Below are 22,851 nucleotides of genomic sequence, written 5' to 3' on the forward strand. Positions count from 1 at the left end.
GCTTATTAGAATGAGTACCATGAGAACTGCTCACGAGAAGTGGCAGTCAAGATGCGATCATTGATAATGGCTTATTTTTATTCATTTTCTTCTTGCTTTCTTCTCGATATTGGTAGTACAGTCAACAAGTTTCTAAGGCCCATTGTCACACCGAATCCGTTCTAATATCTGGAAGCGTCTAATAATACAATCCCATCATGATCGTCTTTCTACAATTCAGCCACTTATCCTACCTTAGTACACGAGTGTCTTGTAATATTCCACAGCGAAACCACCTAGCAAGCTGGCAATAGCTAAAACATAGCACTTGCCGGCGTACCACGCATAGCTCTTGGAGTTATTAGATAGAAGAGTAATCATGGTGAGAAGGCAGACAGCCGGGCCCGTAACAGACAGTTGGAAGAATAAGGCACTCATTCTAGTAGATTGTCCTGCAACGAAGAGAAGCGCTGTGATCCCAGTAATGAGAGACAGAAGCAACGTTGTCATCCAATTGCGGAAGAGAACCGCCATGCCTTTAACCCCGGACTTCAAATCGTCGGCCGTATCTGCGCGTGCATAAACCACATCGTAGAACATGACAAGCATGATGATACAGGCGACAAGGCTAGCCGTTGGAAGAATGTTCGCTTCGGAGAGAGGATCCACGCCCACGGAATAGGGTGCCAAAACAATAGCGCAAGATAACGTTGCCCCCAGAGGAACTTGGGCAAAATGTGTGAATCGTTTTCCAAAAGGGTAGATGCATGCCAACACGACAGCTACAGCAGCAGACGCCTTGGACTCGAAAGGAAACTCTTGCAAGGACAGGAAGCCGAGAGCGATCAGCGCAGTGGTATAAACGTGCCCTTGAAAAGTTGAGATTGCGCCGCGTGCTATCGGCCTGTTTCTGCACCGAGCCGTCTGTCTATCATAATCTTGGTCGATGTTGTCGTTCCAAGCACAGCCAGCGCTTCGGAGAAAAAAGGTCCATATCGTAAGTTGGATGATACGATTAATGACCAGAGGTAAAGGCAGCGGAGCTGATGCAATCTTAGCCGCATATAGGGTACCCAGAATGTATGGGTATAAGATCATGTAGATGCCATGCGGTTTATCAATTCGAATGAGCTCGGCGTAGGGGACCCATGATGCTGGCAGATACGACAGGAGCCCTTTTGTGGGAGGTGAATAGGGAGGAGGGGAAGAGACTTTTCCAGGAGCCATTGTGATTGTTTGTAGACTGTCACCAAATTTGGTGGTGCAATAGAGGGACTCAAGTGGCACTCGTGAGGTTGCAATTGTAGGATAGTGTATATATATTTGATAGTCGCACGCTGAATTGGATCAATCAATTGCTTCGGCAAGAGTTTGCGGCAACACGGTATCGGAAGCGATATTTTTAAGGGGAGCAATAACTAAGCTGTTTTCTACGAGGGAGAAGAGTGATGCTTTACTTGGTAATGTCCAGGCCAGGTTTGGAAATAAATAATGGTAGTCGCAGTTTTTCACTAAATTATTACAATTAACTAATTGTTTCATTAAGATAATGGTATCTTTGATCAGCTCCATCCCAACGCATTGCCGAAAGGAAGCAGTCCATCGGTGCTTATATGACACGAGAGCAATATGCGCTATCTAAGCCAAGGCGATCGTGTCTACCAATAAGGAAATCCAATTTCTCCCCATTGTCTCATTTGTTGTGGCGTAGCTGCCTACGTTTGCGGCGATTTTTCCAATTTTAACTAGAATCAGGATTTGCGTATTGATCTAGTCTGTTACGTGCCGACAAATATTGCTTGGCTTTCCATAATATCCCGACATGTTGCGGGTACCTGACTTACAAGAGTAATCCCACATAAGCAAGGCTTTCATCCCTGCACAACGTCTCTATTGCTTGATCGGGCATAATTTCATATCACACGATAACTTGTATGATCTTTTTGCTGTCGCGTAAATAGTAGTTATTCGATGAAAAGTTTACAAATAGATTCTATTTGGTCATGTACAATGTATGCATGCATGAAATAATAATAAGCCCATCCCGACTTGTTCAATTTCAAGACGAGTAAACAACATTTGCTAGAAAGATGGCGATTCCCGAAAAGTGCACGGTTCTCGTCGTTGGCGGCGGCCCAGCTGGTTCGTACGCTGCCTCGGCTTTGGCTAGGGAGGGCATTGACACGGTCATCTTGGAGGCTGATAAGTTTCCACGGTAGGCAAACCCTCTATTTCTTAAGAAGCAGAAAGATTATCTAGATATAGAAACAGTTAGAACAAGCCACTAATCGGTTCTAGATACCATATTGGAGAGAGTATGCTGGCATCGATGCGCCACTTTCTCAGATTCATTGATGTAGACTCAGAGTTTGACAATTATGGATTTACAAAGAAGGTAAGTTTTACCTGAGCTAACAGATGACTCTAAAGTGAAAGTTGAATTTCGGTCTAACACTCCTGTTGAATTACAGGTTGGCGCAGCTTTCAAGCTGAACCCAAGAAAGCGCGAAGGATGTAAGTATATACGCATCACCATCACATTGGACGCCGATATCGAATGCTGACTTGTCTGTGCGCAATATAGATACAGATTTCCTCGCTGCAGGTGGCCCTGAAAATTACGCTTGGAACGTAGTTCGGTCAGAAGCAGATCACTTGCTGTTCAAACACGCTGCAAAGAGCGGCGCGAAAGCATTTGACGGTGTTCAAATCAAGAAGATTAACTTCGTTGACGCTCCATACAAGGGCTCAGGTGAACTGCCTCACGAGTATCCTGGCCGACCTGTTTCAGCAACCTACTTGCGCAAGGATGACAACACTACTCATGAGATCAAATTTGACTACATTGTCGACGCAAGTGGTCGTGTGGGATTGCTCAGCACAAAACACTTGAAGAATCGTAGATACAACCAAGGTTTGAAGAATGTTGCTAATTGGGGTTACTGGAAAGGCGCAGGTGCCTATGGAAAGGGAACACCAAGAGAAAATTCCCCATTTTTTGAAGCATTGCAAGGTTTGTACTCGCAGTCTTATTTTGAGAAGTTCCAATAACTGACTATCAAGTAAGATGAAAGCGGCTGGGCGTGGCTCATCCCATTGCACAACGGCACTGTCTCCGTTGGCGTCGTCATGAATCAGAAGATGTCTGCAGAGAGAAAGTCGCAGATGGGCTCTCCTGACTCCAAGACATTTTACTTAAACTGTCTCAAGGAGCTGGCGCCTGATCTCAGCAAGCTCATGGAGAATGGAGAGCTTATCACAGACATCAAATCTGCTTCGGATTATTCGTACAGCGCTTCAGGCTACGCTATTCCCTATGCCCGAATCGCTGGAGATGCTGGCTGCTTCATCGACCCATACTTTTCTTCTGGCGTTCACTTGGCGTTTGTCGGTGGCCTGTCTGCAGCCACTACTATTGCGGCTTCAATCAGGGGAGATTGCTCCGAAGAAGATGCAGCCGACTGGCATTCCAAGAAAGTTGCCGATAGCTACGTCCGCTTCTTGCTGGTAGTCCTGAGTGCCTATAGGCAGATTCGAGCTCAAAATGAGCCGGTGCTAAGCGATTTCGATGAAGACAACTTTGACCGCGCGTTTGCCTTTTTCAGGCCTGGTGAATAACTCCTGCCTCATGTTCACGCAAAGATCTCGCATACTAATCTCTCTCATAGTGATTCAAGGGACAGCAGATGTGGATAGCAAGCTATGCCAGGCAGAACTCTCAAAGACACTCGAGTTTTGCAGCAACGCCTTTGAGCCGGTTAAACCCGAAGATCGCTCAAGCATGCTGGAGAAGCTCGGTCAGAATCCAGACACGGCGTACCAGGTCGACCTTTCTCCTCAACAGCGAACTGTTGTAGATCATATTCGGGCTAGACAGATGATGAGAACAGAGGATACCATGAACATCAACAGCTTTGGAACCGACGCAATCAATGGATTTATTCCCAACCTGAAGAAGGGAGGCCTTGGTCTTGTACGAGCTTAGGGAAAATAAAGATATGCCATCTTGGTTACGGGGAACGCTAGCTTTATGGCGGCATATTTACTTTTTTTTTTCTCCTTGTATATCATTGTATATAGAGAAAGGAAAACTAGAGAGAAAAGATCATTTTTTTTTTCGAAGTAAAAAGAGCACTTAGTGAATTTCAACCCTACTCTTCTTGTTTTCTCAGCTGTGTATCAACTGGTATCATGTTTCGTCAATTCTTTACTCGCGCTCCGCATGAAAGCGAAAAAGCGATAGAAGAGATATACGACTAGCGACAATGCGAATTCTAACTCAATGTGCGGGTCAACATAAAGTAGCATAACTTGATCTATGGCAAATATTTTACCAAAACAATCTCCAACTCACCTCATATCTGCTGCCTAGAGATTACATATTCAGCATTGAGGCGGGTTTGAAACGCTGAAGATGACAATCTTCACAAAAGTCTTAAAGAAAACCAGGGCATCGCAGCCGTTAACTGACGTAGTCGAAGTGGAATTCGACGCCGTCCTACAATTTCCATACACTATGAAGTATATTGTAGCAATCATACACTGGATCATAACGATTAATGTGACATCGCTTCTCTTCAAGGTCTTTAGCCCAAATAGCCAGGGAGTGAACCATCGGCTGTTCAGTAGACTAATTTTATATATGCGTCGGTGAGATTTACCGATTTGTAGATAGCATTTTATAGGCGGCGGATTATACTTCTTGGCCATATGTCTGAAGACGCATAATAACTAGAGTCGTTAAACGAGGACTTTGTTTTAGTTTGAACTAGAGTAACATGTAAGTGCTGATAGGTTTTAATTTTGCACGGAGTTCAAAAAGATGTGAGCTTTGACGTGACTAGAATCATGTTTCTGGCAGTTGTCCCATGAAAACATATATAATCCAAGAAGTAACCATTATTGCATACCTGTATCACAAACACTCATTTATTAAGCCAAAGCATAAAATTATAATCTGAACGCAATGCGTGCATTTGTTAAAGCCAAAGTTGACTTCTTCTCTTCAGAGAGAAAAGAAGATTATGTCCACTCTTTGCCAGAGTTGATTGACTTTAATGCCGTCCATAATCCCGACCACCTATTTTGCATTCAGGCTCGGTCAAATGAACCGTTCATCAACGTCACTAATGCACAATTCAAGGTTGCAGTTGACCAGTGCGCTCAATGGATTGCAGACAACGTCAAATTGCCGACCGTTGCAACTAAGAATGGTCTGGTTGACAGACCGCCGGTCGCTTTGCTCATGGAAAGTGACTTTGGCCTGATAGTGCATCAGTTTGCTCTTGTGTCCATGGGTATTCCCGTTTGTCGTCCCCTTTTCCCATCCCTTTCTTGATCGTTATGTCTCAAAGATCTAATTGTTCTAGCCGCTCGTCCTTTCCGCACGCCTCAGTCCTGAGGCTATCTTCCATCTCCTAAAAAGCACCGAAGCGTCTTCCCTTATCATCTCACAGAGAATTGCACAGGCCACCAAGGGAGCCTTTGGGAGTGTCAAACTCATCGATATTCATGTCGGTCAGCCATACAGCTCCTTTTATGACGTGGCTGAAGACAAGAGGATCAAGAGAGACTCTGCTTATCCAGACAATGTTGATGCCAACATTCTGCTGTTGCATTCGTCTGGTACCACTGGTCTTCCAAAGCCAATTGCTCTCACTCACCGACAGCTAGTGTTCTCCGTTAGTCATGGTGATTTCGACACAGAAGAAGAGGCGCAGGGAATTGTCATCTCTACCCTTCCTCTTTTCCATGGATTCGGTCTACTTGCTCCTGGGCTTTCCATGTCGATTGGGAAGACTGTGTGCTTCCCAGCATCTGATCGTATTCCCGATGCTCAATCGATTGTAGACCTAGTCAACACTTCTGGCGCAACAGGCATGATGACAGTACCTTTTCTTCTTGAGGACATGGCTACACTCCCGAATGAGGTGGGTTTGAAGACTCTGGCTAAATTGAATTTTGTCGGAACGGGAGGCAGTGCTCTTAGTGCCGCGTTTGGAGCCTCTGCTGCAGCTGCAGGAATTCGACTCCTAAATTTGTATGGAACGACAGAGACAGGTCCCCTCACGAAGACATTTGCGCCTAAGGATGGATACGACTGGAAGTATTTCAGATTACGAAAAGACATGCTATTCAAGGTTTCAGAGTTGGATCCCCACGAAGGCGAACGACGGTTCAGGCTGACAGTGTTCCCCTTTGGCGCTGAGAAGCCATTCGAGATTGCCGATCAACTGGTTCGGAACGAAGCATTCCCCGAAACTGACTTTGCTGCAGTTGGCCGCGACGACGACGTGGTGGTTCTTGCGAACGGTGAAAAGGTCAACCCTCTACTCCTGGAGACTGCATTGACGGAATCCGGACTGGTCAAGTCGGCCATTGCCTTTGGAGAGAACCAATTCGAGATCGGCGTGATTGTAGAGCCTACAGATCCCATTGCTGATGATCAGACAGAGGAGTTTAAGAACAAGATATGGCCCATTATTGTCCAGGCGGGCGAGCGGATGGATGCCACCGCTAGAATTTACTCCCCTATCGCCATCATTGTATTATCATCCAGCGTCGTGGTTCCTAGAACAGACAAAGGATCCATTGCGCGCAAAGAGGTTTTCAAGCTGCTCGAGGCAGACATTACCCAAGTTTACAAAGACTTGGACAATGGCGCTATTGATGTACCACCGCTCAATTACGCAAATCTAGAGCAAGAACTGAAAGAGCTGATTCAGAAAAGGCTCAAGCTACGGGTGTTGCCGGATGCTTGGACGATCGACGACAATATCTTTACTCTGGGTCTAGATTCTCTGCAGGCTACAACACTGCGACGAATTCTTCTATCCGCGGCTACAGAAACGTCGCCCGATGTTATTAGAAGGGATTTCGTCTATGTCAACTACTCTGTGAGGCTCATGGCAGATGCACTTCGACAGAATGCTTCGTCGAGCACGAGTGGAGCTACCTTTGCCAAAGAGGTGGAAAGCTTTACCCAACGTTACTCCGTCAAATCTCTCAGAACTCCAGAGGCAGCCAATCCTGATGGCACCGCCAAGCTTGTTGAGGGAGCAGTTGTGCTATTGACAGGCAGTTCAGGCAGCCTAGGATCCTATGCGTTGGCAGAGCTAGCAAAGTCGCCTCAAGTTGCCAAGGTTGTCTGTCTACTGAGGAAACGCCCCGGCAGCGTAATCAGCCCAGTTCCTGGAGGATCTAAGATTGACAAGGCTTTTCTTGTTTCCAAGGGTGTAGAATTAACCGATGCAGAGTGGGCAAAGATTACAGCCTTGGAAATCGACCCGACCGCAGACAACTTAGGGCTTCCACCTATGGTTTACGCCATGGTCTCGAAAACGGTCACTCATGTGTTGCACGCGGCGTGGCCGATGAACTTCCACATGCGACTGCCATCGTTCGACTATCAGTTTGCCTACTTGAAGAATCTCTTGCAGCTGTCTGTTGAGGCGCCGCAAAAGGTCCGATTTTTATTCATATCGTCGATTTCTGTCCTTGCAAAACTGGGCCTGGATGATCCAGGATACAGCATCCCTGAAACTCCCCTGAACGTGGAAAGCGCCGCTTGTGGCGTTGGATACGCCGATGCAAAGCTAGTCTGTGAAAAGATGCTGGAAGAAGCATCGCTACTCTACAGCGATGCGTTAGAGGTATCTATTGCTCGATGCGGCCAGTTGACGGGGCCGCGCAAGACTAGTGCCTGGAATGTCATCGAGCAGATCCCGATGCTTATTCGAACTTCTCAAAGCCTGGGTATATTACCGACGATACAAGGGGTACGTCTCTCTCTCTCTCTCTCTCTCTTCCTTTCTCTCGTACCTGCTCGTATAAGTACTCTTAAGTAAGCACTAACTTTGTGTCGCAGACTGTCTCTTGGATCCCGGTTGATGATGCAGCTGCCGTGACAACTGAGCTCCTCCTGAACTCCGCAGCCCCCGGCCTGGTCAACCACGTGGAGAACCCTGTGAGACAGACATGGGGCGAGATCTTGGAAATTGTCCGAGCCGAGCTTGGGATAACAAAGTCACTTCCATATGATGACTGGCTGGAGCAAGTGGCGGCTACCGACGATAAAGACGCCGATGTCTATCCCGTCAAAAAGCTTTACGAGTTCTTCAAGCTCTATTTCATAACTGCCTCTTCGGGTACGGTTGTTATGGCAACAGACGTTAGCCGCCAGGGCTCAGCAACTCTTCGCCAACTCACAGCCTTAGACAGGGATGTCATCTCTGGATATGTGCGGTACTGGAAGAAAGCAGGCTACCTGGATTAGAGATTAAGCTGCCGGTTGGGTCCGTTTTTTTCAATTCCGCGGAGGCTGTCCCGTCCATGGTGGGGGCAGTGAGTTTCTTAATGTATTGGCCCCCGGTCAGGTTACAACAACTCCACAACTTACAAGGAACCCTTTCCCTGCTATAGTAAGTCGCCGACAGCGAAACGGAAGTCATCGATCGGCGAATATAGCAGAATAGGATATGACAGGGACACAACCTGAAGCACGCATAACGCTTAGCTTACATTTCGTTAGAAGCAACGGTGGCAGACAATACTTACATAAGCTACATAGACAGATCAGAGAAAAATGACCCGTCTTCCTCGTATACACGTCAGTTGTACAAGACTGTAGCCGCGCGCGTGCCACTGTATCATTCCCCCTGAGCCTAGAGCGATGTTGCTATGCTAGCACGTGTTGTCATATATGATAAAGATTAATTAGTTGCTAGCAGTCGACCAGATGTATCAGTAATGGTATAATGATCACACCATATTTACTGACCTTCTTATTGCGTCTACAAGGTTGTAGCGGTATTGAAAAAATTGGTTCAGACCATACTCAGCCAATGGTTCGTAAATGGCAATGCCCCAGGGAGGATTTCCATTTTGCTCTACCGACTTAGTTTCATCTACCTTGCTGTCATGGTGAGTCGAATGACAATCATATTGAAGAAGAATGAAAAATATTATTACAACGTAAATATCCAATTCTGCAAATAGCCCTTCATTTGCTTTCAATTCCCAGTATCTCAAACAAGAACTTGTAACCTGGGGCCACCCAATCATCCCATTTCGCCATTCCGGGACTCAGCGGCAGGTCGTAAATGTGGCGCTGACCTGGTACCGGAATGAATCCATTCTTTATTCCTTGCTCTCTAAGCGCATTGAAAAAGTTTACTGAAGTATGAAATGGAACAATTTCATCCTCATCTCCAATGATGACAAAGGTCGGTGTATGATAGTTGCCTTTTTGAACATGAGCCAGAGGGCTGATAGCTGCAACACGCTCTGGCTCTGGGACTCCCAGTGTATTTCCATCAGCGGGGATACCATCTAACAGCAGGGCTACCCCGTTTTTCTCTTTAACGAGGGCCAGAACAAGCTCAGAGCGGGGATCTCCAGGTTTGACCCAGCCCATGTTCGTCGTATCAGTGCTGTTAAATGCGTGGCTCGTGACCTGCGAACGTGTAAGCATTGACGTGTGTATGAATATATCCACTAATCATTACTACATACCACCTGAGCTCCCAGCGAGTTTTGAATCTCCTTCATAGACATGGTACGGGGCTGATACTCTTTGCCCATTCTCAATGAGTCATCTAGGGTCATGTTAGTAAGAGAAAAGCGAAACAGATAGGTTGGTGGGATTATGGTAAATACCTGAAGGGTCATAATGTGTTGGACAATAGAATGCAAGGATTCCTAACGGAGGAGGCAACCCAGCTGCTGGCGTTGTCCAAGCAGTAGTCATTGCCAAATGTCCTCCAGTGGACCAACCAACAATCACAATCTTTGAAGCATCAACTTTGATACCCCTAGCCTGCATGAGCAAGGGAAGATCCTTTCTTGCCCAGATATAGGCATCTCGAACATCTGTCATCGACCCGTCGATGATATTTACCTGGGGACATAGTCGATAATCCAGACTAATTGGCAAAATCCCATGTGCAAGTAGATACGATGTTTGCGCGGGTCTTATAGCCTTTCTTGAGAGTGTTAGATGACCGCCACCATGAATCATCAATGCTATTACGTGGCAAAGTTAGCAACCCATCGATAATGATAGACAGATTTGTGGTTGAATGTACCTATAGGCATGGTCTCTAATGGTGGCTCTAGCGGTATGAAGATGTCTGCTGCAATTTCGATACCATCCACCTCTTTATAAGTCACTGTTTCAATCCGGTGCCTGATATGTCGAGGCTTTGGCGCTTCGGTTAGATGGCAATCTGTATACTCGGTAGCGTTGCCGTTGGCATATCCGTTGACACTTTCATGCCTATCCTCATGTTCAGCAGCGAGGCCATTTGTTAACAGCTTGTCTCCATGTGTGGATTTTGGCAGCTCACCCACCATAGTGCTGTGTGAATTTGTTGTCGCGCTCGATTTTCTCTCATTAGATAAAAGACTATTTCGAAGCTCGGACACTTGAGCAGTTAAGATATCACCCGCAGATATATCAATGCCAAACTTGACCCGTAGCTCGTCTACAAGCTCGACAGCAGAAAGTGAGTCTAAACCCAAACTACTGAAGCTTTCATCTTCGTGAATATCGGATGCCGATATTCCGACGTAGCTGGCAATCAGAGCTTTGACGTCGTCGAACTTGTGGTCAGATCTCTGTGACTCCTTTGAAGAAGAATTGCCCAATATTGTGCGCTGGTCGAGTGTCTGTGTTGTGCTAGGTTCTTCTCTCGCAATGGCCGGAGATCGAATGTGTTCAACTCTACTCTCAGAACTGCGGGCCTTGGTCATGTTCACTCTCGGGCTGGTGCCATCGAGAAGTGCTTCCAGTACGCTGGATTGGACTTTTATGAAGGAGATTTGTGACCCAAAGACGACGAGCTTTCTATCACCAGAAAAGACGAAAACGTCTCCGACTGCTCGCTTATCTCCATCCATACTAAACATTGCGTATACAGCCCACCTTCGATGGCTCTTAAAGTCGCATGGCAGAATTGTCATGTTAGCTATACTGGTTGCAACAAAGACTTCATCGCCAGCACTCTTCCCGCTGGTGTTGATCAGTAAGCCTAGGACCTGGATAAACGTATCCAGCGATATGGCATCCATAAAACGATCAACGGTGCTTTCGCGGCTGTCGAATGTCTCTGCCGGGACCTCTATTTCGGCCACAGCCTGGCCGGGAGCCAGGGTGATGGACGAAATACCCTTCAGCAGATCGGAATACTCAATGACTCTTGAAAATAAGGCATACGCAGTTCTCTTCATCAAATGCTCTGCATTGCGATCCTTGAGCAAGCTTTCCATGCGCTCCAGTATCAAGGCCTCATAAATCCGGTAATCTGGCGCCTTTACTGATACCTCGAAATGTCCATCCGCGTGTTTTGTCTTCAGAGACTTTGGATCTTCCTTATCGGTGCTGTTAACTGAAAATCGCCATGAATCGGCACCTGTGTCCTCTCCCAAAATGACTCTCACTTCCCGGCGGTCATCGCAGCCTAGACCACTGTGAAAGCCAATCTTACGGAAATGGAACGTCTGTCCTTCAAAATCAGCCCCTCTCTCTTGGGCGCACATCACTGCGGATTCCATGTACATCGATGCGGGGCACAGGGGCCTTTGGCGTAGAGCATGGCCTGTAACCATGTTTCTGTACTTTTCAGTCTGAGTATACAGCCGGAATTCGTCATCTCTGCCCACCCTACCGACGAAGCTCACTAGTTGGGTAGATTGAGGAGTAACTCCTCCACTTGTGCCCTGGACTGGGGCCTGAGATCGCTGAATTTCGGTTGCGCGATCTACATGATCTAACCAATGGCGAGAGTTGTCGAATGTGCACGGTGGAAGCCAAACATGGCGGAGTTTCGATTCTTCAGGAGAGAAGAATCCCCACCAAGTCACAGAAATCCCTTGTTTCCAAAGGCTAGCTGCCACGTTGGTGACTGCAGAAGACGAGCCGCTCAGCGACTGGAAGCTATGAGACTCGGTCTTTTGAAGTGCTTTTTTAGTCATTGAGATAACCGGGGTATGCCATCCCGCCTCTAGCCAAACGCAAGGCCCAAGCCGGCTTTCCAGCCGTTGAACGGCGTGGCTGAAATAGACGCCATGTCTTGAGTGTTCAGCGATGTAACTAGGCGCTATCTCGCTAACAGGCATCTTTGTGGAAGTCTCCAAAGGAATGCGAGGCTCGTTAAACGTTAATGTCTTTGCAAACTCGATTAAATCTGGCAGCAAAGGCTCGGTTAATCTAGAGTGAAAGCCATGGCTAACATCAAGAGCCTGATACCGAATGCCGTTGAACTGAGGGCTGTCGTTAATTATTCTCTCAACTCTAGCGATTGACGATTTCTTCCCAGCGACAATATGGGCGGTGGGGCTATTGTAACATGCGATTTCGACGCCGTCGTCTATAAACTCCGTCTCTGAGTCCGCTATGATGCGCTGTACAATCTCCAAATCGGCATAAATAGCCAACATTGCTCCTGTGTCGGGGCCCCATTTCTCCTTGATTAAAGACGCTCGTTTTGCGACCAAACGCAGAGCATCTTCCAAAGAGAGAACGCCAGATACGGCCAATGCTGTGAGTTCGCCGAGACTATGGCCAATTACTGCGTCCACCTGTAACCCGCCGTCTAGCCAGCATCTCGCACAAGCATATTGAACAGCAAATGTGCCTGCATGGAGCGCAACCACGTCTGTGACGGCCTCAGACTGGCAGAGAGAATACATGATATCTGAGTAGCCCAAATTCCGCAGGATATAATTGCAGCTCTCCAAATGAGCCCGGAACCTTGGATACATGTCGCATAGACTTGGATCAAGGCCGATCTTTGTCTTCGATTGACCCGAAAAGGCCAAAACAACCGGTCTTCTTGTTTTGGGTATTTCAACGCTATTTACAAGATCTGATTTCAGTTGATGCATTAGGTCGGATAGACTGTGCGCAGTGGTAGACCACCGAACTCGATGGTGTTTCCGGCGCTCGCTAAGAGTAAAGGCAACGCTGCCAATGTTCAATCCTTGTTCAGAATTTTGAATGTATGAAGCCAATCGACTGGCGTTGGCTCTCAAAGCTTCTTGCGTATTCGCACTGAGGAAGACTGGGTAGGACGACGATGAACTAATCTTTAGCTTCTCGCTCCCCGCATTCCATTCTGAGCAGATGAGAGCAGCATTGCTTCCTGAAGCACCGTAACTGTTTACACAAGCAATACGTGATTTCGCTTTCCATGGAATCAGCGTTGTTGCAATCCCTAGATTGTCAGGCTCAAGAGCAGGGATCTTCGGGTTCAATGTTTTGAACCCAGCCTGTGGGGGAATGCTTCGATGAGCAAACATGGCGAGAACTTTGAGAAGGCTGGCAACTCCAGCAGCAGTTTCGCTATGGCCGACATTGGCTTTGAGAGATCCAATGTGCACAGGAGATGGCCGAGATGGTCCGCCAAACACTTCGCGAATGCTCGCGACTTCAATGGGGTCCCCCACTTGAGTCCCAGTACCATGAGACTCTACATACGTAACTTGCTCGGGTTCGATACCCGCAGCTTTGACTATTTGACGATAGAGTGCTTTCTGAGCAACGCCATGCGGTACTGTAATTCCATGAGATAGTCCGCCTTGGTTCGTAGCCGAGGCAGGGATAACGCCAAGGATATGATTCCTGTCAGCAACGGCCTGGCTGAGTGGTTTCAGAACAACCAGCCCTACACCGTCTGCCCGACAATAACCATCTGCAGACTCATCGAACGGCTTGCATTGACCAGACTTGCTGAGAAATCCGGCTCGTCCTAGATCAATGTAGTTTTGGATGCCGGTGATGATGTTGACTCCACCAGCAAGGGCCATTGGGCAGTCACCAGCCTGGATAGCTCGGCAGGCATGATGAATAGCCACCAATGAGGCTGAGCATGCAGTGTCGATGACCTCAGAAGGCCCAGTCCAGCCAAAGTGATAACTAATCTTACCAGAAAGAAAGGCGCGAATGGTTCCGGTGGCGGCGAACGCTGAGGGAGCATATGCAGTGACATTCTCACAATACTCAGTATAACTCGCACCAATGAAACAACCAACTGGGTCGCCATTTTCTCGTCGATGGTTATGTAGATATCCGCTAGCATCTATTGCTTCATAGGCACAGCTTAAGAGAAGGCGTTGTTGAGGGTCCATGTATGCTGCCTCTTTGGGACTGATACCAAAGAAGCTGTGGTCGAACTCATCAATTCCATCGACAAAGTTGCCAAACCATTTTCGTCCTGTAGTCCAATCTTTATCTTGTGATGCCCGGAAGGATTCCGTTAGCTTTACTCGATCCTCACGTAGACTTTCAAGCCGGGATTCTCCTCGAGAAATGAGCTCCCAGAGTTCTTCCAGTGTATTAGCTCCTGGTAAGCGACAAGCAGCGCCTACCACGGCGATTGAATTTGGAGGGAAAAGATCAAGCGATGATACACCATAATCCCTCAAAGGCTTTTTCAAGCCTTCAGTGATGCACATGATATCCAACTTGGTTATATCAAGGCCGTGCTTCTGAAACGGCGGAAGCGGTATGCAGTCTCCGAGGCCAATCATAGCTATACGATGAGACTGATTTCCCGTCTGTTGGAGATCGTGTGCCAGATTGTTGATGACAGTATCCCAGTCGCAACACGATGTTAGAATGGTAGTTATAATTTCGGCTGTGAGAGAACAGTTTGAGAGGACTTGGCCTGTTCTGTTCGATCGTACGGGAACTTGCAGATCATCACTATTTGGTAGCTGAAAGTCTGCATTGCCGAGGCAGAAGCCCAATAGCTCCTCTGCAAGAGCTCTATTCTTCGGATTGTGTATATTGCTTCGCATGTGAATCATTTTGGATGATAGTCCCAGCTTTTCGACATACGCCCGGATTGTGGCAATCTCTGATGAAGGAGCAATGAGACTTATCGTCTTAAAGTCGGATATCGCAGAAACGTAGGACTATTTCACACCTTTAGTACATATAAATCAGGTTCAAAGGAGTAATTCTTACCTCTGGAAACTTGCGTGTGATGTCTTCTACTTCGGAACCAGATTTTAACCGTACTACCATAGTAGTGGAATCCAGCAAAGCTGGATCACAACCAATTTCGCCGAATGCCCCTATAACAAAGGAGATTCGGATAGCTTTGGCAGCATTTGCTATGAGTTCAGTTTCGTCTTTTGACACTGCAACAATCATAGCCGCCATGAGCCCGGCGCAGAATCCCTGAGCGCCTCCTGCTCGGAGGCTGGGTAGGAAATCGGCATGTGCAATGCCGGTTTGCTGTAGGTATTGAACATATTGAACAGTATGAATGATTGTCAACAGTGGTAATGTGACAATCCCTGACATGTTACCTTCCAAACCCGACGTCTCTCCCGTTTCGAGCCATGTGGGAAAATATCTTGCATAAGTAAGGCCATGCTCCAGAGAAGCAATTTCAGGATGCTGGCTAGCAAGTTCCTGCCATGTTTCTGGAAGACTTGAGACGGCTTTGCAAAGGGGCACATAGATGTCCGAGCCTTTGAGAGTTGAGCGGCTTTGGTCAAGATACGACTTTGGGATTGCGTGACTTTGGGGAGAGAAAACAACTCCCGATATATTGGTTGCGTCCATATCCAAGTCGTACAACCTATTCATGGGCATCGTGTAATGATCCCAGTTGAATCATTTGCAAGAATATCATACAAGTATGGGCTTCGTTCAAAGCATTGCATCATAAATAGGACGTTATCTACAACGCACAGACTGACAAAGCATCCCGAAATTGCTTTCATTCAGCTCCTATCTACCGATGAAGATATCGCTTCACCGAGCTAACAACGTACCAAGAAACGTGACAGATAGACTATTACCTACTCGCGTGAATTAATCAATCGCAACGTCTTACCAGACATCAGAGCGTATTGCTGCTCATACTTAGGGTATGCTTAATACGGATACGGGCAAGCGTGGCGGATGTATGTCAGATTTGACAGAATCGGGATATCTCAGCGACAGCTTTGTCGGCGTCTGTTCATCGGCAGTTTTTTTTTTCCACGCCATGAACCGTAATAAGTTATCGATATTACACTAAAACGACCTAAAATCCAACAAGGACCCGGGGACCTGCATAATACTAGCTTGGCAGTGCACCTTGCCATGGGGGGAAGCATAAATCCTAAAGATTCCTTCCATCGTGTAGTGATATAATATTCCTTTTACCCGCATATTAAAATATGGGCGTATATCTATTAAAGAAAATGAATAGACAGGGAAGAGGGTAATACGGGAAAAAGGGCTTTTTCTCTTCTGCGAAGTCCTAGCGTAGGATTGCCGCATATTAGTACAAGTGCAAGCTGTTGACACTACGCCGGGGCCGTTGACTTTCCGCTGCTTTGAAAGCCTCTCTAACTCTTTCCAACACTAATGAGTATCAGCAATTGTAAAACCCATGCCATTGTATACTACTACGTTACTGTAGAAATGTCATAGAATGCTCAAAAGGCCGCTGGCGATACGGTTCCACTCTTGGTGCAACTAAGAGACAGGTGGGACCAACCAGTTTCTTGTTTGGGTAAAATATCTTATTTGTAGTTCATCGGCTGAGGCGTGCTTTTTGACAACCTGGAACTCAATGTCTAGCGGACTCATCGCTTACATCGCCGATTTCATGATGCAAATATATGATGAGACAAGGGTGAGAGGTGGATTGCGCAACGATTTGCTCTTTGATACTGTACATCGTATCATGTGAACAATGCACCCCGGATTTTCTCCCTCTTCCACTGGCCTGCTGGCCATGAGGTCGGAAAAACTTGACATCGGGCCTTCAGAGGGACACTCCGTAATCTGATTAGAGATCTGCATGCATGGACGTTACGTAGATCGATAGGATGCGCTACGGAGTAGTATCCGGAGCGTCCCGTGGCATGGCGAACATACTTGTACGTATTGCCTGACTTGCAAGGGGAACCAGTGGCTGCGCCATCAGCGCCGTTCCAATTGGGCATCTGTGAAGGGGCAAAGCTTCCAGGCAACACTGGCAGGGCCTGCGAATGAAGTCGTGATCCTACTGCTGCATGCCGAATCCTTTTCCCCATTAGCGCTGACAAGCAGGGCCTGGCCTAGTCACAAGTCTGGAGGTTCTTACCGCGAGACGTACTCGATTGCCTGATTCGCGTATGAACACATTGACGATATTCTATGTATCTCTGGAGATTCAGCCACAGCGCGGGTTAGCTCAACGCCTAGGCCCAGTATCCGGGAACATCTCTCCCGAATGGTGAAGTATAACGTGGCTAGTGCGAATCCTGCCTTGCCGTTTTGAGTCACTCGATATAAACGTCGGCGCGCTGAAACCGAGATAGTTCAAATTCTCCTATTATCGCTGGCTTGTTCTCATAGTTATGTACTGTTATTCGGGTTAATTTAGTCTATTATTTACATGTATACTTGTACACCATTTACACAGCACAAAGGCCATAACAAAGTTCTCTAAGTGGATAGATGCAATACATTAGTATATTAATTTTTTCCTGCTATCGGTCGAGGCTCCGGTGGTCCTGAAACTGTGAATGCATCTTCAGCCTCTCTGATATTGAGTCCAGTCTGTCCCGCAAGTCTTCTTCCTCGCCCCGGATATCCTTGCCAATGATGTTATTAAGGCTCGGGTCCATGTTGGACCGAGTTTCGACTCTCGTTGCCAATTGGCGAGTCTTGTGCCTAATTTCCTCCGTGTGCTGCGAGATCAACTGCACTAACAGCGCAATTTGTAGCCGTGGGCTGACCACTGTATGCAAGCTACCGATCTGGACAGGCACAAAATCTGTGAGGTCGTATTGTTGTGCGTCGGCCGTGGACATGGAGTTGTCTAGCATATGCACAAGGTTTTTGTAGCTACGGAGGATCTGTATGTAGCAAATAAGTGCCAATCGGATTTCCACCGTGTCCACAGTGCCTGCTGACGTATATTGTTGTGGTTGTTGTGGCTGCTGCTGTTGCTGCTGCTGCCGTCTATTCCATTCTAGGTGAAATGGAGACTCCTCGTTGGATGAGATGGATGTATCCCTCACAGAGTGAGGCATGTGCTGCCGGTGCTGAACAGATGCTGGACTAGAATCGGCTGTGCGTGGTGGTAAGATCTGATTCAAGACCTCCATGAACTTCTGAGCAATTTGTACAGTTTGGTTCACAACGATCTGAAGCTCTGCTGCGTGGGGCGGTCTTCGAGTTTGAATCCCATGGAGCTTTAATTGTATTTGAGAAAGCATTGATATCGGGTCCATAATTGGCGATTCTGCAATGTCGGAAGGGCAGTGGTCTATTGATCCTATCGCAGAGTCGCTGGCCGAGGCTCCAGGCAACATCATCAGAGATGGATCTAACGGGTCTATGTGAGAAGAAGTTGGAGGCTCCGAGTGTGCTTTGTCGTCGAATAGATCAGACCAAGTTTCGTCGTTGTAGATTGTAGATTGTCCGCGGAACAAGCCGGGCGTTGTGACTGATATTGTCGGGTCGGTGTAATTATCTAGAGGCAGTGGCCAGACTTCGAAAGACTTTGCCACAATATTGTGATTCAATAAGGAGGCGGTACAAGCGAGCTCGTGCTGGTCTGCAGAAGAGGTTTCCATCTCTCCCATACCGTCAATGGAAAATGGCGAAGAAGTCTCTAGCCCCGAGATGTTCTCGTCTTGTGTAGTTGTAGATGATGCTGTTGTTTCTGTTGCAGTTGTTCCTGAAAGGTCTTGATTCGAAACTGCCAAGAAGCTGCCTTCTTGACCTCTGTAACTGGTTTCTTCGAGCTTGCCTTCTTGCTTCTGCCGTTTGCTGGGCCGGCCCAGCCGGAGAGGAGGACTAAAGACACACTTTTCACCTGCTTCTTTGCAGCGACGACAGGGATTTTCGTCGCTGGGTGCGGTGCGAGTGCAGCGCTGCTTTCTCTTATGGCACCTGTCACAAGACAGACGGAGTTGCTGAGGACCGCCAAATAGTAACATGGTTGATGTAGAGAAGAAAGATGATAACACAATCCAGTCGACGCCAATTGTATTATAGGGAAACAAACAAAAAATAACAACAAACAGTAGATGCCTCTTCCTTTCGTGCGTATTAGCAACCAATGCTATTTGTTGTTAGTTGAGCTATACTTCGTATTTATGGTAAGAAAATAAAGGCTGCAGAAAATGGCTGAGATCCTAGCAGATGTTCCAGGATGGTCCCATGGGATCCTTTAGCACTCGACTAGCTGGCATGTGGCTGACAGGCATGTCGGTGAACCTGGCACTTTCAATTGTCGATATATGCACTCTAGACAACTGGGTAGGTGGTAGGTACTATAAAACTTACTAGCCTTAAAGCATTCATCCCCTTTTTTAGCTTCGTTGGATCGACCAACCTACATCTCCAACCACTACAGTGGGATGTAACTAAATATCCCTGTTGACCCTTGTCAGGTAGGAAAAACTTGTATGTAGCTAAGCTACATACATAGGTAGCCAGATAAGGGCCGTTTACCATTGACTTAGCCAAGTATAGCTTAAGCAGATGACATGTAAATGGCGCTGCATTGAAGCCTCTATGGCTCAAGTGAATCGAAAAGCTCGAAGCAGGTCGCCCTTGCTCCACTGTATACGATCAACCGCTTTAGGCAAAAAAAATTCACCCACGTATTATACAAGTTAACTTTTTGCGGGAAAAGAAAGCAAGTAATGAATTGTGCTGTTTGCGTTTTGTATATCTGAAATGATTCAGGTTCATGAAATTTGTGCTAATGGTTTTGATATATACAATATACACCACTAGTTCAACTACTAGCCCTACCTACATGTAGCTAGCAATTAAGTCATGGTAGTGTTGTTGCTGTATTACTGTATGGTGAGCAACTAAAGCACTACTGGTAGTGCCCTGTTTTATCAGACCAGCATGTTTGTGCCTTCTTACCACAGCCAGGTTAAACACAGCCAGGTTAAAATAGCAACTATAAATTCCGCACTTTTATATAACTCCAACATTAACGGGGATTAAATACTGACATGTAGCTGTATCCCACTGTGCATTGTTGGGCAATGGGGATGAGCAAGCTACATTCGCCTTTGTAGCGAAGTTCGGCACCTACCTGTACTAAGACGTCGCTGGTACTTCATTTTGCCAAAACGCTCAAGTTTGCATTAGGTCGCATTGACAAGGGGTTCCTAACACGGGCTGTAAAGTACCTAAGACGCCATGAGGTTTTCATATCAATCTATTTCCTCCCCAATTCTTATAGGCTAAAATCGCTGGCTCCTCACTAGAAGAAGCGGATGAAGGGGACCTGACACAAGCCACGATCAGCTATTAACGAAGAGGCAATTGGCTTAACTCGATCTGTTTTGGCATGCAGCTAATACCACCTCAACACGCGGGTGCACATTGTGAGGATCCAGTAAAACATCAGGCCTGTCATATAGGTAGGTAGTGAATCAACTCAAGCCCACCAAACACTTGAACCTTTAATCTCAGCCACCTAGGTAACTTGTACAACAGCAGATCTCTGGCGCTAGCGACAGGCATGTCGGAGCCCATGATACATACAGCAGGGGTTACATAAACTTGGTTACAAGCACTACCTGTTGCCTGAATCGAGCCGTGAATTAGTGACAACAGACGCAAGGATATGAAAACAGATCCAAGAGCATTTATGAGATGCCAGGCTGCTGGACCTCTGATTCCGCGCACAAGGATGATTATGCGTTGCAAACAAGGGTCACAGATATTACGAGCAAGGATGATGCGTTGCTTACAGCCAGGCTTTATCCACCCAGTGACCTAGAAATCCATGCCCATCTTCAGCAGTGATACCTGGTCATAGCGTACATGTTCTTTTGTCAACTGTCAGATCATTATTCAGAACCATGCAATTGACAGCACAAACACATACCTAACATGCCGAACATGAGGAACGCAATGTGGATTCCAGCCTGCCGCTGAGTAAGGCCCCTCTACACTATACTTTCAACGCTAAATCGCCAGTCGTGTTGGGCATCCAGTGGCTTCTTCACTAATATCAGCTGCAAATGAGATGCGCATGAGATTCCCATCATGATATCCGCATATACGACCGCTTGAATGTTCGATCCCGGGTTTCCTTCAGACGTTCCGGGTAGTGTAGCATCGGCTGGGATCAACCAGGCCGCTGTCAGATGTATGTCACCGTGTGTGGCAACTACACCAAAATGGGATAATAAACGCTTGGCCAACACAATCTGATAAAACAGATGTCGTATAAAGAAGTGGCTCTTGAGGACTTTTGCAGCACAATGCGTGACGCAGCGGCTGTCGTTTGGATCGTCGGATACCGGCTAAGTAGATCGAATGGCACCATTGGCGAAAAATGCGGAAAGATGGTCGAATTTCAGAGGGATGTCTTTCAAGTTACCCAGGATTACCCACGACAGGCAATCTAATCAGCTGATCGGCTCAATTACAGAGAACTCGGGCGAATTGCTTGGCCGAGCGGAAATCTCAAAGCCCACATCTATCCAGAGATTTTAGTTCCAGTGTAGGCTGTACAGTATACCATTAGGCTTATATGCTTAGATATCTCGTCTACAGGATTTAGGAAATATGTGAGAAAAAAAGAGGTTCAATTGCATACTATTTTGCTGATTTGTTTTGCAAGTAGTAACTGATATGAATCATCAGTCAAATTCCGCCTACCTGAATTCTACTTGGCTTTGACAAGGCCGCAGTAATACATGGTAATATATTGGAAATCTCATCTGGGCGCTACTAAACCCTTTTCATTCTGCGTATTATGCCTCTGATAACGGATATATTACATGATCACGTAACTTATATCTATTTTGGGTTTCATCTTGCATCAAGTCAGCTCAGCTTGTTCTTAGCTTTACTTAGAATGAACGTTGTGGACGTTTTTCTGATAGCGAGCAACGATCAAAAAGCTAATTCTCCAACTTGAACATCGTGGTAGCGATGAATCGCCGATGATTAAGTTATGTTCTTCCTTTTCCTTCAGTCCTTTAGCAACGCGTTGGTAGCTTGAACTGTTTTAGCATTTTACCCGTAAGGAGACATATTTCTTCCAAAGTCCAACGAGGCCTCTTTTACTGATCACAGTCAGGGATACAGAGAACAAAGGCGAGTCAAACTTCCTTGTTGTTTCTTTTCTTTACCTTCCTGAATAGTAAAATCTAAGATGGCTTACCGCCGACCTTTCCCCTAGCTTAGAGAACATGTCTCTATTACCCCTGAGAGTGGCAAAAGAGGTCTAGATGGTCATATTTTCCCACCGCTCTGTATTTGCTTGTGGTCCAAGATGATTGTAAGACAGCAAGAATGACAAGATATTGCCTTGTGTATGCTGACTTGTTGATTTCATATAATGACGTTCCTACTGTGGTCTTGAACTAGATTTACATATAGAAAACATTAGCGTACAAAACTGTGAGATTTTGTATAGTATCTTACGGAAACCTCCAGTACATGTAATCTAATTTTAAAATTAAAAGAAAGGCATATATCGATTAATAGGAAAAGTCTTATTACCCAGTATCAATGCCGTCATGAATTCCGTCTTTGAGATACTCTAGTGTTTATTTTACGCTCTGGGCACGAAATAGCTAGTCTTCTTCCCAGTGGTTAACATAAAAGTAGACGTAGCGTAACTAAGGCTTGATTATAAACATCTTGCTGAGCATTTGTAAAGGACGATTAAAGGAAAAATTGCTGGGTCGATGCGACAGTCTTGCACACAGGATTTTGAATGGCGTTTGCACCTTCGGTTTCTATGGTAAGCCAATTCTCAACGAGCGGTTCATTTTTCATAAATGACTATTACGTATCAAATTGTGTTCATTCATCTCATTACTAGGTATATTGTATCACGTATATCTTCATGCCACTATAGGTAGTTGATAGTCACTGAATTCTAACCT

At 46.4% G+C, this 22,851-nt stretch overlaps 5 protein-coding genes across 5 annotated transcripts; 2 read left to right on the plus strand and 3 right to left on the minus strand.

The window, feature by feature from the left end:
* Nucleotides 1–234: 234 nt before the first annotated feature.
* TGAM01_v206460 (hypothetical protein) lies at nt 235–1,206 on the minus strand (the record flags this gene model as incomplete). Its single annotated transcript, XM_018801771.1, has 1 exon — nt 235–1,206. One exon carries the CDS (start codon nt 1,204–1,206, stop codon nt 235–237), a length of 972 nt encoding a protein of 323 aa, XP_018665086.1.
* An 863-nt stretch (nt 1,207–2,069) lies between these two features.
* TGAM01_v206461 (hypothetical protein) lies at nt 2,070–3,964 on the plus strand (the record flags this gene model as incomplete). The annotated part of the gene is made up of 6 exons (XM_018801770.1): nt 2,070–2,194; nt 2,278–2,374; nt 2,451–2,493; nt 2,564–2,992; nt 3,047–3,589; nt 3,648–3,964. 6 exons carry the CDS (start codon nt 2,070–2,072, stop codon nt 3,962–3,964), a joined length of 1,554 nt encoding a protein of 517 aa, XP_018665085.1.
* A 981-nt stretch (nt 3,965–4,945) lies between these two features.
* TGAM01_v206462 (gluconate kinase) lies at nt 4,946–8,254 on the plus strand (the record flags this gene model as incomplete). The annotated part of the gene is made up of 3 exons (XM_024549873.1): nt 4,946–5,284; nt 5,349–7,631; nt 7,955–8,254. 3 exons carry the CDS (start codon nt 4,946–4,948, stop codon nt 8,252–8,254), a joined length of 2,922 nt encoding a protein of 973 aa, XP_024405347.1.
* Nucleotides 8,255–8,980: 726 nt separating this feature from the next.
* On the minus strand, nt 8,981–15,583 carry TGAM01_v206463 (polyketide synthase; the record flags this gene model as incomplete). Its single annotated transcript, XM_018801768.1, has 5 exons — nt 8,981–9,433; nt 9,493–9,575; nt 9,637–10,002; nt 10,065–14,895; nt 14,948–15,583. The coding sequence occupies 5 exons, from the start codon at nt 15,581–15,583 to the stop codon at nt 8,981–8,983; spliced, it is 6,369 nt and encodes a 2,122-aa protein (XP_018665083.1).
* Nucleotides 15,584–17,457: 1,874 nt separating this feature from the next.
* On the minus strand, nt 17,458–18,915 carry TGAM01_v206464 (hypothetical protein; the record flags this gene model as incomplete). The annotated part of the gene is made up of 2 exons (XM_024549874.1): nt 17,458–17,789; nt 18,033–18,915. 2 exons carry the CDS (start codon nt 18,913–18,915, stop codon nt 17,458–17,460), a joined length of 1,215 nt encoding a protein of 404 aa, XP_024405348.1.
* Between the last annotated feature and the right edge of the window lie 3,936 nt (nt 18,916–22,851).

This window comes from Trichoderma gamsii, assembly GCF_001481775.2.
Source record: "Trichoderma gamsii strain T6085 chromosome Unknown Scaffold_22.2, whole genome shotgun sequence".
NCBI classification, from domain to species: domain Eukaryota; kingdom Fungi; phylum Ascomycota; class Sordariomycetes; order Hypocreales; family Hypocreaceae; genus Trichoderma; species Trichoderma gamsii.